The sequence below is a fragment of the Thunnus albacares genome, chromosome 1, assembly GCF_914725855.1.
Source record: "Thunnus albacares chromosome 1, fThuAlb1.1, whole genome shotgun sequence".
NCBI lineage: Eukaryota > Metazoa > Chordata > Actinopteri > Scombriformes > Scombridae > Thunnus > Thunnus albacares.
The window spans coordinates 28393749-28412632 of NC_058106.1; the positions used below are offsets into that span (position 1 = coordinate 28393749).

Here is an 18884-nt window from a genome sequence, read left to right on the forward strand (position 1 = left end):
ATAATTCCGCAGTGTGACGCCAAAGGTAAGAACCTGGAGATAACAGAGCATCAGTGTAAAGTGTTGTTTTTATCAAACACCAAAAAGAGAATAATCAGTAGACTTATTAAGTCACAGACACAGTAAACCCACCACTGAGCTGAAGCTCTGTCTCAAACCAAACCACACCCAGAAAAACCACAACCACAAAAATTCAGAAAAGGAAAAATTCTTTATATTAAAAGTATCCAAATCTAATTATATACAGACTAATACTGAATACAACCAAATGTTTTAATGTATTCTTATGCCATAAAATACTTTTTGTAAACACTGATGTAAACAATTCAAACAAGTGACACATAAAAAACAGATTTTATATATATAACTGAGATATATAACTGAGATGAATAAATGTTTAAAATTGACTGATTGCAGGATTTGTATAGGGACAAGTATATCACATGAACTAATGCCACATACCACAGCATTTATATTTATAGCTAATTTGTGAGCTAATTTTGTCCCTAGATGGACCTTTAAAATACATAAAACCCAACAATAAAATATGATATGGGACTGCACAATACACAAAACTCAACAATATAGTACACTAAAGCACAAAACACACTGAACAAGAAAATACACACGAAACACAAACAGATACAATAAATGAATCATAATACGACAAGCACCAGATCACTCAGGATTACATGACTGATCCCTCTTTTAAAAATGTTTCAAATTGAGTTTAAAATGATCCTAGTCAGGATTCATTCTGAGTTGAGATTGTTGTTATAGTTCCCCAGATGAGTCAGTTTCACAGCCACATCATCATCAAGTCCCACTAGACCAGGATGATCGGGAACTGATGACAGCGCTCACACACATTATGCATATGAGTTGCTCGGGCTAAATGGCAAAGTTAAAGCCACAATAGGCCTTGCATTTGTTGAATATATTCTTCAGTTTTAGATTTCCCACCACTCAGCTCAGACGCCTCTACGTTCTTCTGTTGCCGCAAAATGTCCTTGGCGATTCTCATACTGGCTGCCTGTCCACCAGCCAGGTTTACTGCATGTGGTCCAACCTGTGTGTGTGGAAAGAGGAAGAAAACAAATTAATGGATGCTTTCTGTAAAGTGATTGTACAGATTGTTGTTGCAACTTCTTTTTTGCAAAACACTACCTGAAGAGCGGTGTACTGCCCCATCAGATAGAGAGGGCATCCTTCTGCCCACTGTAAGCTTTCTGATATACACGGCCAACCATCTATCACCTTCATGGGGACAAACCAGACACATTTTATGAATCTTTCAATGTTGTCTTGTTCAGGTTACATCATGAAAATATAAGTTGATTCTGAAATATCATGACATTGCCCTTATTCTTACATTAATTTGTTGATTTTATCATGCAACCAACTTTTGTTTCCTCTCATGTTCATACTTCTATACATGCTGTAGAAATATAAAAAAAAAAAACATTTTCCAGTTTAACATACCTGAATGGGGAATTCCTTCATCACCTCAGAAAGCAACGGGTCCTGTTTGACATCAAGTTTGCACCCAGTGGCAAGCCAGATCATATCTCCAGTCCAGTGGTGCCCGGTGCTGAGGGAGAGGCTCCAGGCTTGGCTCCTGTAGCACCAGCTGGCTTCACTAACCTGGTCAGTTGGATGAGATTCAGGTAAACTAGTTCACTTACAGTACATTACATTATGTTTCCTCATGTGACCTCACATTATCTCACCTAATCTCATCTCACTTCACCTCATACTATCCCATCTAAATTCCATTTAGCTCACATCACCCTCAACTTTACACCTTGTGGACCTTTACCTGACAGTATGTCTTAACATCCACCTGCCCTTTCAGTATGAATGGCTGTAGGTGGATGTAGGCCTCTGGGGTGACAGCTCCTCCTTTCCTTGCCTGGCGAATCATAGCCAGCCGTTTATGAAGACTCCTTTCATTATAGAACTGTCTTAGGTAGGCTTGGCCATCCATCTTGATGCCATGTTCCACGTGCGAATAACGACCCACCAGGCTCTCCACATCACCCACATCAAACTGCTTCAACTGTAGAAGAAACAATGACGACTGATATGTGTGGTGGAGGCAAACAGGTATATCTACTGTATTTCTTTATAGTTGCAGTTCCACACTGTCACCTGGAGGTGCTTCCTCATGACCCATGTCACATGGCTGGCACCTTGCTGCAGGGCAATTGAGACGACATGAGCGCTGGTCAGACCTCCACCAACTACCATTACTCTCTGCCCTGCCTCACACACTACACACATACGCATACAGTACTTGTAAAGGAAAGTGTTGCAGTGATGATATGTCCACTGATTTCTGGAGAAGCAGTGAAAGATCAGGTAAAAGCAAAGCATTGAATATTCTGGCATACAGTATGTGCAAGATAAAAACACCAGCAATGGGGAGCAAAACTTTAAGTATAACTACATAATATACTAATTATCCTCACAACTCTTGGACTTTTCTGTATTATTGTGATGTAACATAATCCTCAGAAGGAGTCAGACTTACCTTGTGTGGGAAAAGTCTCTTTCTGTCTCTGACAATCAGCTTCTTTAAGTTTTTGCTGAGCAATTGGTAGATGGTGCATGAGGTGCACGGTGTGCTGCAAGCGCTCCTCCGGGTAGCTCTCTCCAATACTTGTTACCCATGAGGGGATGTTTGCCATCTGGGCACGAGTTGGACCTGTTGCCATAACGACCTGGTGGGCTTTTAGGATGACCCCTTCTTGAAGTTGTACTTCAAAATATTTTACCCTCTTTCTTGCCCCATCTCCTTTTCTATCAGTCACTCTCATGGCCACATTCTTTGTTTCGCCCTCTCTCATACAGTCACTCTCCTCTTCACTCCCGTCCTCATCCTCAGTCACAGGGGTGATGTGCGCCACTGTTCCCTTAGCAAGCACTTTGTTCAAGCTGTATCTCTCCACCTGCATGTTCAGATTCATCAACTCAAACAACTCAGTAAATAGCAGTTCTCGGATTACACTTTTCATGCTACTTAAAGCCATTATGTGTATGATTTGAAAATGTCAGACATTGGCAACTCCAGTGGTAGTATAAAAAATGATAACAATGCACACCAACCTTTAGTATCCAAGCATCATGCAGATTTTCATGAGTCTTCAGTCTTTGCGTGTGTTTGTATCCCTCACAGTGTGACTGCGTAGGTAAGTAATGCTAGGTTCAAGAATTTAACTGAGTATCAAATTAATCAAAGTTTCCTTTATGGTTGAATGAACTAATACATTTGTTTTGTTTGAGCAAGCTTTGAATTATATGGTTCAATCTAGAAAGTGTAAAGTTTTAGGTCAAATATATGATTTAAATTCTGGAAAAACTGTTCTTTCTGTATCTTTAAGGGGACATATCATGCTTTTTTGTTATTTTCATACTGTTATGATGTCGGATATCTATGTTAAACATGCTCAAAGTTCCAAAATCTGAGGTGAACGTATGTAAAAATGTTCTTTGAAAGTCAAAAGCCCCAGTTTCAGCCTTCTCTGACTGCTCCCTTTGCAAAGTTTCCTCTACTTCCTCCTCATGATGATGTCAGATTGTTCGTACATGCCCACAAACGGCCGTCAGCCACGTAGTCTTTGTTGCTAAGACTGTTCCACAGGTTGCTCACATTGTCCACTCACATATCTCGGATTGGCTCTAACATATATGGAAGTATTTGAGAAGTTTCCATTTCAAGTAAAGAACAAGAAAAATAAGTGAAATCCTACTACTACTGTTTGTTTACGTAGCCTCTGGGCCACCAGTAGTCTGCCGAGGTGCAGTTTCCAGAAGCTGGCCAATCAGAACAGAGTGGGCTCACTGAGAGGGGGTCCTTAAAGAGGCAGGAGCTAAAACGGCCTGTTTCAGACAGAGGCTGAACTGAGGGGCTGCATAAATGGCCAATATAAGACAAATTAGTTTTTTTTACCAGTAAAATCATGCCAAGATATACCCGTAAAGCCCCAGAATATAAACATGGACCTGGAAATGTGAATGATACGTCCCCTTTAAAATATTCAACTTCAAAATGTGCTTCAGGAAATAAGATAACAAAAGTATAAAACAGAATTAAAACTATGACAAAAGTTATTGGGATACAATGTTGCATGCTTCTTTTATTCAGGATGAAGACATGAATGTGAAGTTAGTCACAGCAATAGTTAATACAAATATGTATGGTTACAAACAATTCAAGCAAAACACAATGCTTCAAAAATGTAATTAACTTCCTCTAAATGCAGTGTAATATTCAACCTATCATGCAGAAGACACACATATATATTGTCCGACCTGATCTTTAAAGAAATCCACACTTAGTTTGGTTCCTGGGAGACTGAAGGACAAACTCTTCTTGAGTGTTGAGTTAATGTTTAGACGTTTCTTCTCCTTCTTGCCGAGCCGCATGTCATTGAAGTAAGCGTTTTCGTCCAGAATGTAAACCTGGTCTGGAAGACTGTGCAGCTCCGCAGATCGATCATGCTTTAAAACAAACTCCTGCAGTGCTTTCTGTCAAAGAACACATACACATGCTTTATTGCATTCATACTGAAAAGCACCTTTCTTGTTTTCACTTCAGGGGGAAGTTGTTTGTGTTCATACCTTGTTGAGAGGGTCTGTGTGCACCAGTGTGTGTGAGCGCAGATGAGGGATGTTTAGAGCTGTGAACTGGCTCTCCCACAAAGTCGTCCACTCTCCGTAAGAATCCACCACACGGAGACTAAGCGGTGGGCAAAGGATTCTCTCTGATATCGTTGACTTTGCTAGTTGTTCCTCCAGCGTCAGCCCTGCAGAGACTAATCACAAACCACACATACCAGAACTGTAAGCATCTTGTTCGATTAGGGTAAGTCAAATGCACATAAAAATACATCACAATGACAGAGGAGCATTATTTTATTTAGAGTTTGTAAGCATATGAAAGCACAGGCAGAAAAATCAACAACTGAAATGTTGTTAACACTGAAAGGAAAGCTAGTTTGAAAGAAAGATATTCTAGTGGTATGTCAGAATTATGAGAAGTTAACACCCTGACTTTATAAACCAAGATTATTTCATACTGGATCAATATTAAGTCAGAATTATGAAAAAAACTATAAGATATGATATAATATGTCAAAATTATGACTTAATAAATCAAACAATTAGAAAGACGTATTCAGTCATGTTTCTTGGGTCTAAATCATAATTTATATTTACATAATTAATTTGGACTTACTAAGTCAAATTTATGAGATACTAATTTGTAATTAGGGCAGCAACTAACAATTATTTTCATTATTGATTAATCTGACAATTATTTTTATTCTATTTTATGTTGATTTTAATCAACTCATAGTTTGGTCGATAAAATAATGAAAAAATTTCTCTGAGCCACAGATGGTGTCCTCAGATTGATTCTTTTGTCCAACCAACAGTTTTAAATCCCCAAATATTCAGTTTACTAATGTATAAGATAGAGAAGAGCAGCAAATCCACACAATGTGGAAGTTGGATCTAAAGAATGTTTGGCATTTTTGTTTAAAGGGCACATAACATAATTTTTGTGATTTTCTGTTATTTTTATACTCTTATAATGTTTAATGTCTATGTTAAACATACTCATGTATGTAAAATGTTCCCTGAAAATCAAAAGCCAGGGTTTCAGCCTGCTATGAATGCCCTGTTTGCAGTGTTACCTCAACTTCCTCTTTGTGATGACCTCAGATTGTTTGTGCATTCTCGCATACGGCCATTTGTCGTTGATGTTGTGGCATGAGTTGTTTGTGTCATCCGCTCACATATTTTGCATCAGATTCAGTCTCAAACATATACAACTGTATTTGGGATGGTTTCAATTTGAGTAAAGAACGAAAAAAAGAAGTGAAATCCTCCTACTACTGTTTGTTTACGTAGCCTCTTGGGCTGCTGAACTCTGCTGAGGGGCAGCTTCTGAGAAGTCGTCAATCAAAAGAAAGTAGATTAATCGGAAGCGGTCCTTAAAGGGACAAGAGTTAAAATGGCCTGTTTCAGACAGAGGATGAACTGAGGAGCTGCATAAAGGGCCAGTATAAGATAAATACGGAGTTTTTTGAACTGTAAATCATGCAAAGATGATATGAAGTAGAGCCCCAGCATATAAATATTTACCTGGAAATGTACATAATATGTCCCCTTTAAAAAAGTTGCTAATTCATTTTCTGTCAATAAACCAACTAATTTCATTTAATCAACTAATTATAGTTACTAACATTTTATACTATAATTATGATTTAGTAAGTAAAGTCAAGCATACTGTACCAGCTGTTACCCTCCTCTTCTTCTTGCCACTGTATCGTTTGTTGTTGGATGTTTTTGGGTTTGGCTGAAGTCTCAGAGGGTCCAAGCAGGAGGGAGAAGGGGATGAGTCCTGCCCAGGATCTGAGTTTGGGTTAGGGTTGGATAGCAAGCTAGCCAGGGTCAAGGCGTGAGGCCCACCCCCTATTATTAACACATCAAGTATCACCATCTGAAACATACACACACACACACAAAGAGGACAGTGTAAAACCTCACGCAGTTAGAAACAAGCATGGAAACATAAGTAGTACTTTCAAAGCCTGTTTTTGTAACCAGTTAGTTCCTTAAATTATAACAGGTCACTCTTACTCAATGGAAAGTTCACTTTGATCAGTAAAGGGTCAAAAAAACCTACAACCCTCCAAAGGGAACAGCAGAATAATCAATAAAAGGCTTAAACTTTTGAAGATTTTTCTTCTTGAAGTTGTTCTATTTTTATTCATGTTGAGCAAGGTAATGTCATCACAAACATCAGACATTCTGTTTCACTTTCATAACATTCTCTGTCATGTGTTTATACTGTGTATATCTGGCCAAAGCTTAAGAGCCTATTGAACTTTGTAGGGATTTTTTCCTCATGTGAAACAGTTAAAAAAACCCTCTAAACTATGGATTTTAATTTCAAACAACAAAATCTGTCCATGCCTCCTCTGATAGGTTGAATAGTGTGTTATTTAATGTGTTACAGTAACTTAATCACACTCACACCATTAGTTAAGGAAGTAAAATGCAATGCAAAGGTCAAAATTACTCAACACCTTCAGCTGCTACAGTGATAAAAAAAAACCTTCCTCAGCAATCAGACACACACAGTCTCACTGTACCTGGTTCTGTTTGAACTGTCAACTTCTGGCAGCTTCTGAATGAAGGGATAGTGAATATTGAAAACGTGGTCTGTATCTCAGCACTGTGTACTGCAGTGTAAGGTGGCAGACCTGAAAGTTTGCGACAGTGGCGTGTGCCTCACATGTAATTCAATCCACCTCAGCATCTAGCTGGACTTCACTGGCTCAAACGGGGGAAAGCTGTAAATAGCTTCCGTGTGTGTGTGTGTGTGTGTGTGTGTGTGTGTGTGTGTTGACTCGTATAAATTTAGTAACACAACTCATCCCAGTATCAAAACAGCAACAGATAATTTTGCAGCAATGTGCACACAGACTACTCCTCTTTCTTGTCTTTTCCTTTGTTTAACCAGAAAAATCTCTTTTCAGAAACACCTGAAAACACCAACAATAAATACAATTCAAACAATATTCAGGCTGTTTCAGGTTAGAAAATAATATTAATGATATTCAGTTAAGATGCATAACACAATTTAAAGCTATCATACAAGCAAAAAAGTTAGAAGCCAAGGAGGTGACCTTTGTTGTTATGGATACAATAATAACCACAGGGTTATGGTTAGCGGACAGTTGTAGTTCAATTTTTTTAAAAACTGATACTTAAGGTTGGAAATGGGGAACGAACCGCGGCCTCCTGTGTCAAAGTCCAAGGTTGGGTTATATATTCCACTCAACCCATCACCTCCACATGGGGAAATTAATCAATTTATATAGACGTCATCTCAACTGTGCCGCTGTTCTGGGTCATAACTACTGTTGCTGCTAGATGGCATCTGTCACTCAAACGTAACTATATGTAATTTTTGAGCAACTGACATTACGATCTATTGTGTTGTTTTCCTTGGGAGGACAATCTTGAAATACAGTATCCAACATTTTTAGACACTCAGCAGATGCAGTCATAAAAAGCAGGTCAATTTTATCTATTAATGGTACAAAAGACACAGTGGACACACATCCTTCAGTGTGTTTCCTTTTTAATTAAATACTATTCATAGTTTCACCCTGACATGAGGTAAAGCCAAAATAACAAACTGACCATTGTAATAAAGTGTAATGTGTCTCTTCTGTTTCTAGTTGGATAATTATTATTGAACCACACAACAGAGTGATTTACTGTTACAGAGGAAGTCAAATTCATCCAGTAGTTCCCATGTATACAGTCGTGTAGTATGCCACAGAGAGTTGTCATTTCCCCTTCTCTCTGGTCAGGATTTTGTATTTTCATGCTTATTTTTACAATGACTCATTATAAAAACAATGACACATTGTAAAAGTGACATAGCCGTTAATGGTAGTACTAAAAATTAAGGAAGAGAACAGCATGTGAAAGAAATTTTTTTTTTTCTGTTTGAATTGTTATTAAAGGTGTGGAAAGAGGAGGATGGTGTGTGTGACAGTGTCAAGCCCCTTTCACACATGCACTGCAACCCTGAAGTTATCTGAACATTACCCGGAGGAGCTGTATGTGAGAACGTAAATGTCCGAATCAGTTGGACCGGACATTAAATGGACTTTACTCTGCCAACTCCCTAGCACAAAGTCCAAGTGGGTCTAACTGCGGACTTGCTGTAACTACACGACAGACCCACTTTACTACATGATGCACCCACTTGGTTAGGTTTAGGCATGAGCAGCGAGATGGTTAAGGTTAAGGTTAGGGGTTAGGGGGGTGTGTCATGTAGCAGGTGTAAAGTGGGTGTGTCACATAGGTCTGCAAGTCTGATAGATCCTTCTCACAAAGTAATGTCCGATTGAGCCCATGTGTTAATACAGCAGGTCATTTTCTAAAGAATTCACAGCGAGCGAGCAGGTGTGTTGATGACGTTTCTATCATGCGACTGGCGCTGGATAAATACAGCAGGCCGCTGTGAAGCTAGCGCTAATGGGAGAGAGGACTTCTTGTGATTTCTCATAAAATAAAAGCCGTTTTATTTCTGGTGAAAAGGTTTAAAATTCGGAATTACAACCACGGTGTACTTTTTGCATCATGTCCTGCCTCCTGCATGCTCTACCCAGGCGCCATTTCTCGCCTAAATCAAACAGAGTATTTCCAGTAGGTGAGAGCACGTCTGACACAGACAATCTCCTGCTGTGTGCTACATGTGTGAAAGTGCAACTCCGGACAATTTTTAGACCTGATTCTCCAGACATTGTTCGAGTTCATATGAGAAAATGACTTTGTTGAGAGTAACATAACTTGTTCAGTTTCTCTCATTAGTCAGACCTCTGCTGCTTTACAGTCGATGATTGTTTAGCAAGATACAGAAAATCTACCTGAATAGTCAAATAAAATAGTTTTAATGTTCATAAAATTCAACTCTCTTGTCCTTCCTCCACAGTGCTGTCACTTTGACAAACATGCGGAACTCCATTAATAATTCTTGATATTTTAAAAGTTTCCTCCCTGAATATCAGCGATGAACGCTGGTTTTCAATGACTTTTAAGTCTTTTTAACTGATCTCCAGTTCAGCATTACTCTTGGACTTGCTGGGCCAGATTCTGGCAGTGTGAGCTGCTGCCAGCCGCCGTGTGGACACCACAACATAGCTAACGGAGCTAACAGGGGGGAGCATTTTCCACCATTGTGGTGTATGGGGTAAAAGAGACTTCTGGAAAACTGTTGACAGGACACCTTGAACTGCCAGCAACGTAAATTATGACTATTTCTATTATGAACTTTTGATCCATGGAGGTTTTATGTTTGTAAAACTTTCCTCGAGCCGAGAAAAGTGATTTAAAAATCCATCATCACAATGTAAAGTCTATGGGCCGAGCAGGAACTCGCGGGTGGGGCCAGTAGTGGAAACACTACTGCGCATATTCAGTGGGCCACATAATGCAGAAGCAAACTTGGAACCTAGAAACTATTTTTGGCGTATTAGCCAGGCGAGCAATTCCTTTAGGACTGAATGGGCGCCATTTTTAGTTCGGTATCCAGCTGTTATAATACATCCATGTGATCACAGCATCCTGTCTGAAAGGCTTAGGCAGTGGGTGGGTATCTCTGGCAGTGCCCTGGACTGGTTCTCCTATCTCTCGGATAGGAGTTTTTTCTTTGTCGCTTGGTCCCTACATGTCTGAAACTACTGCTCTTTCCTGTGGTTCTGTATTGGGCCTTATATTATTTGCTTTGTATATGCTTCCCTCAGGTCATATTATTAGCAAATTTAAAGGTACATGTAAGGTCATATCACTATTACGCTGATGATATGGAGCTCTATGTCTCTTTTAAGCCTGATAAGACTGACAAACTGTCTGTTTGCATAATGGTCTGACTGCCATTAAGGACTGGATGGCTAACAACGTTTTACAGCTGAACTCAGATAAGACTGAGGTTCTTATTAGGGTTGCACAATGTTGGAATTTTTGCCAATATCTGATATGCCAATATTTTCCAACTCATTTTGGGAGATTGCCGATGCCCATATGTTTTTTTCCACCTGGCTGAGGAGACTATTACACATGCAATCATAGATTTTACCAAGTATGATCAAAAAAGACAATATATAAAGGAAGAACTTAGGAAGACTGGAGTTCAGGAGCTCAGCATTAAAATTTTAATGAAATTTTAATGGGGGGTTGAAGGTCGAAGGGGATCGAATGGTAGAGTTTTCTTTGAGATTAGACAGACAGGATTAATAGGTCGGATTTCATCTCTGGTCCACACTCCAAAGTAGAGGGTGGTGGTATTGCACCTAATACGCTGGTTGCCAACCGCCGTTATAAAGCAAGAAGAAGAAGAAATTTTTTCAAACAGACATCCTGTCAGCTGCGGTGTTTCCTATCTGTATAGCCGAACACAGCAGCTCCTCCGCAAACTGCTCCACCCTGATGGTCCCAGTGCTTCCTCCGCAGAATTTCGGGCCAATGCCGATATTTCATTTTAAAGCCTTTATCACCTGTTACTGACGACGTGATCTTTGCTTCAGACAGCATAGCTTCCAAGGTTGCTCAGTGTATTGGGTCCCTTTCTTCAGCTGTACAGTCTAATCTTAGCAATCTCTGTGTTGTATTTGATGAGGTTATGTGCTTTGATCAACCTATCAAATCATTAACCCGTACATGTTGCTTCCATTTAAGAAAGGTTGCCAAACTCAGGTCTGTTGTATCACAACCTGAGCTAGAGATCATCATTCATGCTTTTATATCATCCTGGCTAGACTGCTGCAATTCCCTTTTCACCTGCCTCATCAAGTCGTCCCTGGTCTACAAATGGTCCAGAATGCTGCTGCGAGGCTGTTGACCAGGTCCAACAGGACGACTCACATCACACCCATCTTACCGGCTTTACATTGACTTCTTGTTTTCACACCAGTGCTTTCAGGCCAGTGCTTACTGGTTGCCCCTCACTCTCGACTGAAAACAAAAGGTGATCGTGCCTTTGAAGTGGTGGCTCTGACACTGTGGAACGCTCTTCCTCTAGACATACAAAAGCAACTGAAGAAATTGAAACTGACCTTTGTCACGCCTTGTGCTGTCTAGTGTTTGTAATTTTGAGTGTTTGTATGGTTTGTTGTTACTTATGTTTTATTCTCTGTTTCTTTTTTTTACTGTTTTTCATTGTTTTACTGTTTATGGTCTTATTTTTAATGGTTTTACTCTTGTGAAGCAGTTTGTGACCTTGCTCTGTAAAAAGCGTGATACTAAATAAACCTTACTTTTATTTTACTTCCATATTTGTCACAAGTTCTGTTATATTAATCATACATCATGTCCCCTTCTATTCAAGATTTACTAATCTTCATTCACTTCCTCTTCTGACATCAGTTCCGCATGCATAACTGTTTGGCCCCCTCATTCTTACTTCCCCTTCTTTTCATGCAAAGCAGAAGCATAAACACACTGGAGGCTTTAAAAGACTGCCAGTGATTGGTGTTGACTTCACTCTTTATCAGCAGCGGACACTGTCGGCACCATGGATCAGGAGGTGGGTGATGAAGTCGCACTGTTTTTAACTTTTAACACTGCTGTATGTGAAAAAATTTATGAATTTATGACAATATGAATGTTTATATTAGTTGATGTTTCTTATTAAGAGAAAGTTTGTATATTTATTTCCATATGATAGGATTCTGTGGTAAAAGGAAGCGTACTGATCGTCCACCAGATGGAAGAAGGAAGGCACCAGTATGAAGTGGAAAATGTTGTCAAGTACAAAAAAGCAAGTGGAGGAAAACCGTTTGTAAGGTATAAACGAAAGACACTGGAACACTGTTGGGCAGAAACAAATTAAGTTACTTTTCTCACATGTAACAAAAAAACTAAATAATTATTCAGTGCTTGTTGAAGCAGTTGAACCAGTTTATTGTGTCATACTACGACTATTTAAATAATAATAATAAAAAATATAAAACAGCATACAAAGAGAACAATAAATTATTTATTATGATTTTGGCATAAGACATAGAAATAACATGTTTAAAAAATCTCTAAAAATAAGATTTGAAAACAATCAAATAGACACACAATTCCAAAAAACAAACTAGATATTAAAATACAGCCGCAATATTCAGACAATAAATCAAGTGATCAAACAAGGTGAGTGAAAATGTGATTTAACAGCTGAGAAAGTAGCAGCAGAAAGCAGAAGTGGACGCTGAGATTTACAATGTACTGCTCGTACTGCTTACTGCTGCTCTCTAATAAAACATAACACACAAGAGGGTTTGTAAATAGTGAGTAATAGTTTCATTCATATTAATTAATGCTGGTCTGATGAAACATTTGAAGACATGACCTTGGATGCTGGGAAACTGAGCATTTTCCCACTAATACAATTAATCAGTAATGAAAATAATGCAGCCCTATCATTAATAATTGATTAATGTTTTATAGATCACTTGCCAAACTAAATTCTTTAGAAAAAATATATTAACATTCATAACTGCCGATCTTTTGGCTATTGATTATAGACATATAGACCCTTTATTTATGATTTACTCACTTTCTAACAAGCCATCAGGTCTGCAGTTGTAAAGGTTAAAAACTCTCTCTAGCTGTCCTCCAGAGGAAGTGGTAAAACTAAACCTTGAAGTGCTTTCTTAAGAAATGAGTTAACAGATAAGATAGATAAGAAATCTGCTGTGCCTGCGTTCTGGGTTTTTTTTTGTTTGTTCTTGCATTTCAGATGCTGTGTCCCCTTTGTGTTGCCGTGAGACAGGTTTCATATTTTAAAATGGTAAATAGGACATTGAGGCATACCACATGCCTCCATTTTGTTGATATAAGTAGGTCAACAAAACCATAATTCAGAGGCGTCTCAAATGCAGAAACATAGAGCAGACACAGACAGGTCTGTTGCACTCGAGGGTGATATACAGCAGCCAACTTGGCGACCTGGAGTTTCCCTTACTGATGGTTTATTACTTATTTATGACTGATTTTTAAATGTTTTGATAACATAAAACTATAACTAAAAACCCTTCATTAAAGGGCATGTTCACAATTTGTTGAGACTTTCTTAAAACAATAGTCAGGTGGTGCCCAAATGAACATTGAAATACAGCATCAGTCAAAGGTTTGGACACACTTTCTCAGTCAAGTGAATGAGAAAGTGTGTCCAAACATTTGACTAGTACTGTAGGTTTTTCTTGCTGTAATCATCCCTCCTGTTCATACTGACCATTAGAAGATCCTTTCATAATGCACTTACAATGTAAGTGATAGAGGCCAAAATACACAGTCCTCTGTGCAAAAATGTATTTAAAAGTTTTTTCTGAAGCTAATATGAAGTTTCAGCCGTCCAAATCAGTCAAATCAAGTAGATATCTTTCAACGTTACAGTCTTTTTAGTGCCAAAGTCACTCATTTTGTTACTATACTTCCACCGCAACTCAACAGGGAAACACAGAGGGAATTTGATGCTAAAAAGACTGTAAATGTGGCAGTTATTCGCTTGATATGACTAACTCAAACTGCTGAAGCCTCAGATAAACTTTTAAATGTATTTTTGCACAAAATTACAAACTGTGGATTTTGGCCCCCATCACTAACACTGAAAGCAGATTTGAAGGGGATCTTTCAATAGCCAGTATGACAGGAGGAATGATTGCAGCAAGCAAAACCTCTTTCAGTGTTCATATGGACACCTGACTGTTGTTTTAAGACACACTTGAAAAACTATGAACCTACCCTTGAAGTGTATGCATTATTGGAATGTGGTGTCAACTGAATGACTGGTTCATTCATTCGTTATTCATTCATTAATTTAACCCTTACTGCGGTATCTAAATTTCAGAGGAGACAAACTGATGCAGATAAACGGCATGGACCTGCAGAATCTCACACCTGAGGAATTGGCACAGACGTTAGCTGGGGGAAGTCCAATGCTGGTGAGTTTCTATTTCAATGGGTTGTTTTGACCCAGTTTTAGTGTCATTTTTTTTTATCTTACTGTTGGGTTTTTACCCAAACGAAAGCTTGTTATAATAATTTACTGTTTTTAAATGTAGATGCCATTGTTAATAATTTGTGCACATAATTTTGTACAAGAAAAAATTAATTTGTGACAGTTTTTGGCTAAAGCTTGTTATGTATAACACTGGGTCAAAATATCTGATTACTACTGGGTAAAGTTAACGCAGTGTTGTAGTGGTGCTGTATTGTATAAAGAGGAAGTGGAAAAAACTTAACATTGAAGAGCTAAATAAGGGGAAAAAAGGGAATGTGATCATCATATTTTTTTGTTTGTTTGTTTGCGTTGGAGATGCTCTGTCCCCTCTGGGTTGCTATATGACAGGTTTCATATTTTAAAATAATAAATAGGAATTTAAGACATTTGTTAACATGCTAAAAGTCGAAGTCAGCCAACAAGACCACAATTCAGAGAGGCATCTCAAATCCAGAAACACAGAGCCAACACCGACAGGTCTGTTACACTCGAGGATGATAAACAGCAGCCAACTTGTAGTTGTAAGCAAATACAAGAACATTTTTAGTCTTTATTAATGTACAGTATTTTTCAACAATTATTATTACTCCTCCTATAAAGACATGTTTTATATTATCACAACTGTGCTTTACTATTTTGCCATTCATTATCTGTGTCTGTACTAGCACCTACTTATAGGTGCCCACGGGAGTCGTTATAGTTGTTGACAAATATCTGCTTACAACTACATTATTGTGTTATAATCTAATTTTTAAATGAGTATATACTTTTCATAAATGCTGAATATGGAGACTAAAAGTAAAGTGTTAACCAAAAAGCTCCCAGCTACGCTGTAGTTTTATCATATTACACTGTAATTGCACTGGAAATAGCTCCACATGACATGACTTTGTCTACATTAATGTGTTCACTAAAAAAAGAACATACATAACTTTGAAGGTAGCTTTGTATTTAGGTGTTTTGGGGGAATTTCCACACAGGAAGTGTCAGGTACAAACTGGAAGAGACACAAAGACTATCACCTGTCTCATCCTCAACCTTCCTGTCTTTAGACGGTACACAAGTCGATCAAGATGAAGCAGCCCATTGAGCAGCCCAGCCCGACTGACGACATTTTATATCCAGTATCCAAGGAGGCCATGCTTCTTAGTTTCAGCATGGAAATGAAGAGAGAGGGAGACCAGGAGGAGAGTGAGTGGAGCAAGGAGGGAGAAGGAAGGGAGGACGGAGGAATAGAGGGGAATGTTTGCCAACCTGAGGATGAGGAGAACGGGCAGGAAACGGATCTGCTCATCATTTCCATGACGCAAACCAGCATCGCTGTGGTGAAAGGGAGGGGATGCGAAGATGGTGGCACCTGTCATGGATGTCATGGGGTGGGATGTACCTTTAAAGACGTTGTGATGGTGGCAGAATCCAGCATGGTGACACTTGGTGAGTAAATTGGATTTCATTGGTCTTCTCTTTTCTTGTGTCCTCTTTTCCTTTCTTGTCTTCCTTTTTCTTCTTTACATCTCTTCTCTTCTATTTTCTAGTCTTTTCTCAACACAGCCGATAATAGTAGTTAGTTAGTTAGTTATGTAGTTAGTTAGACTTTGGTCTCTACAGTCTAATGTATTCATAAAAACACAACACATCAGACTTTGTCAAGGATCACTAATGTACAGTGCAACTTCCTTCTGTTGGTAAAAGAGGACCATCCCACCTATTCATAAACAGATAAAATGGTGTGTGAGGTATTAATCACTGTAACCAGTACATGTGCCAAGTATGGAGTGGAAAAATTTTTGTACACAGTAGCAATCCTTGTTCCTTTTTTCTTACTCAGTTGCTATAAATTCTAATCTCTGTTTGATTGTTCTGTTTCACTTTAAGTTCCAAGAGGAGGGGGCAGTTTCAGACAAGAAAAGAAAAAAAATGTTTTAGTCGAATGTGTGGCTTCCCAACAATACCTCAGAGGCATCTGTTCGCAGAAGACCCTCTATGTTTCTCCGAACCCAGGTCTGTCAGTCACACGCGGCAACATGGCACTAGCTAAACACTTGAATAATTTAAATTACAGTAATCACAGAGCAGTGTTTAAGTTCCAATACTCTCTTCATCCATTCATTGTCATGTTTATTTCATTGTTTACTATCCTTCTAAATTTTACAATTAAAGGTTCTCAATAAAAATTTGCTCTATCGGGGAAATTGATTTGAAATATTTCTTGTTTACATGTTTTTTTAAAAATTTCTTTTGTGTTCAGAGAGGATCACCATCTACTCCTACAAGTCGAATATCGTATCTAGCAAAGGAATACCAGTGGTCCTGAACTTAACGGAGTCTGACTGCTTCCTCAAGTGCAGCAAAAATGGATCAACGGTTCTCCTACAAGTGGAGGTATTAATTATGATTTAATGAGCATCAACCACACAGTCTGTCTCACATTTCTAAGTCACAAGTAAACAGGATTTGGCGGCACGGTATGCTCATGGTATTTCCAGTTAAAGCAGGCTATACAGTAGAGGTATAACATGAACTTCATTGAAATATCAACAGGATTGATTGACTACAGTAAACATTTTGCATTACTTTAATTACATATATTAGAGACACACTGCATGGCTAAAACTTCATTGACTTGGTTTTTCCAAAGCTTTCAGGAACATCATGGCCTTCCTCTGTGGGTTTCTCAGTTTTCATGGAGATGGTTTAGTTATCATGTGACTAAAGTTCCATACTTAAGTCCCACCATTAAGTAAAAAACAATTGTACAAATGTAACAAATGTAATAATAAAAAATATGTCTTCATATGATACGTTATAATGGTTGTGTAGCATATATAAAGACATATATAAATGTCTTTATATATGCTTATGATGGTGGCCCGTATAAAATTCACTTAGGTGTATGCTACACAGAATTAAAGCTAATAGTGTGAAAATATTTTTTTAATTTTATCATCAGTGTAACATGTTTATTATTAGGATCCTGATCTTTCCAAGCAACATAATCATCTTTCTGCCAGAGTGTTTAACCAGCCAGCTGTGCTCTCTCTCATGAATATCCACACATTTGTTGTTGTAGACATGTGATAAGCAGAGGCTGAAGCGGATCTCCCTGAGCGACGAGTGCACCCTCTCATTTGTCTTCTACATGAAAGGTGACGCGTCGCAACATCGGAGGTTTGAGTCAGCGCTGCACCACGGCTGGTTCATCCAGACAGCCAGCACAGACTCAGTGGAAATGGCGACTATGGATGGACATCATGAAGATCAATCATTCCTCTTCATCATTCGGACGTGATGGAGAGTCACCATCTTCAGGTGTATTCCCACTTCTCAGTCAAAGCAGTTAAACCTTTAAAATTGAGACATGAAGGTTCAAGATATGAAACTAAAAACATAAAAAACATAAAGAGGAACTCTTGTTTGAGTGTCCAGTGACACAGATTCTGTATCACTGTGTCAAATTCTGCTATTGCAGAAGTGCGTAGATATGTATCATATAACTATATCAAGGATGTTTAATGTCTTTGTGTGTATGTGGTTAAGATATGTGATATAATAACATTGTCACTTAAAGTGGTCTTATAAGCATGGGTGCTTTCTGGTAGCATGAATACCTACAAATTATTTAATATCTTTAAGGGATGTAACTTCCATTATTATTGAAATAATGTATTTCTAAAAAAACAAAAAAACAAAAAACAAGGTGATGTAATAATTTTATTTATTTAATACTTTCTAAAACATGCATTATAATGAGATATTGTGATCAAAATTACATTTTTAATTATATAAACTATAAACATGAGCAGAAACATTTAATGAACTGGCTATGTGATGTTTTATATATAACAGAAAGATGATGCTTAAACTGTAGTTCGGTTATTTTTTAAAACACATTTCAGTCTTAACTTTATGCCTTTGATAATAAAATAACAACATGTATCAATGTCTTTCTACAAGTACTGTGTGATTTTGAGAGAAAAGTATTTTTTGACACCCAAAATGTATACACATATTTAAATTAGTAGTAAAATTAGCAGCATTTATAAACTGTGTGTTTTGCTCAGTATTTTACAGTAAGTGAATGTGTTTTTAAATGCAACATTTCAGTCATAGACCTTTGTCAATAATGCATTTTTAATAAACTTAGTGCTGGCAATGTGCGGTGATTGTGCAGTAATTTCACATGAATTTTTCATTTCACATGATTTCATTTTCCGATACACCTCCAGGTCTGCATTACAACACTTAATTTTTATATTTGAAAACACATAAAAGTATCAAATACTATTTTTTTTAAAAAGTTTGACCATCA

The 18884-nt window shown here is 38.0% G+C and overlaps 2 protein-coding genes across 2 annotated transcripts; one reads left to right on the forward strand and one right to left on the reverse strand.

Annotated features, from left to right (window-relative positions):
- Positions 1-232: 232 nt before the first annotated feature.
- Positions 233-7275, reverse strand: zgc:113276 (uncharacterized protein LOC553748 homolog). The gene is made up of 10 exons (XM_044353124.1): positions 7164-7275; positions 6301-6508; positions 4624-4817; positions 4315-4530; positions 2534-2951; positions 2152-2273; positions 1820-2059; positions 1483-1644; positions 1168-1257; positions 233-1069 (listed from the first exon to the last, which is right to left on the reverse strand). Exons 2-10 carry the CDS (start codon positions 6506-6508, stop codon positions 905-907), a joined length of 1815 nt encoding a protein of 604 aa, XP_044209059.1. The 5' UTR covers positions 7164-7275; the 3' UTR covers positions 233-904.
- A 4744-nt stretch (positions 7276-12019) lies between these two features.
- il1fma (interleukin-1 family member A) lies at positions 12020-18865 on the forward strand. The gene is made up of 7 exons (XM_044353131.1): positions 12020-12112; positions 12254-12372; positions 14423-14516; positions 15628-16009; positions 16451-16576; positions 16824-16957; positions 17646-18865. The coding sequence occupies exons 1-7, from the start codon at positions 12101-12103 to the stop codon at positions 17862-17864; spliced, it is 1086 nt and encodes a 361-aa protein (XP_044209066.1). The 5' UTR covers positions 12020-12100; the 3' UTR covers positions 17865-18865.
- Positions 18866-18884: the final 19 nt, after the last annotated feature.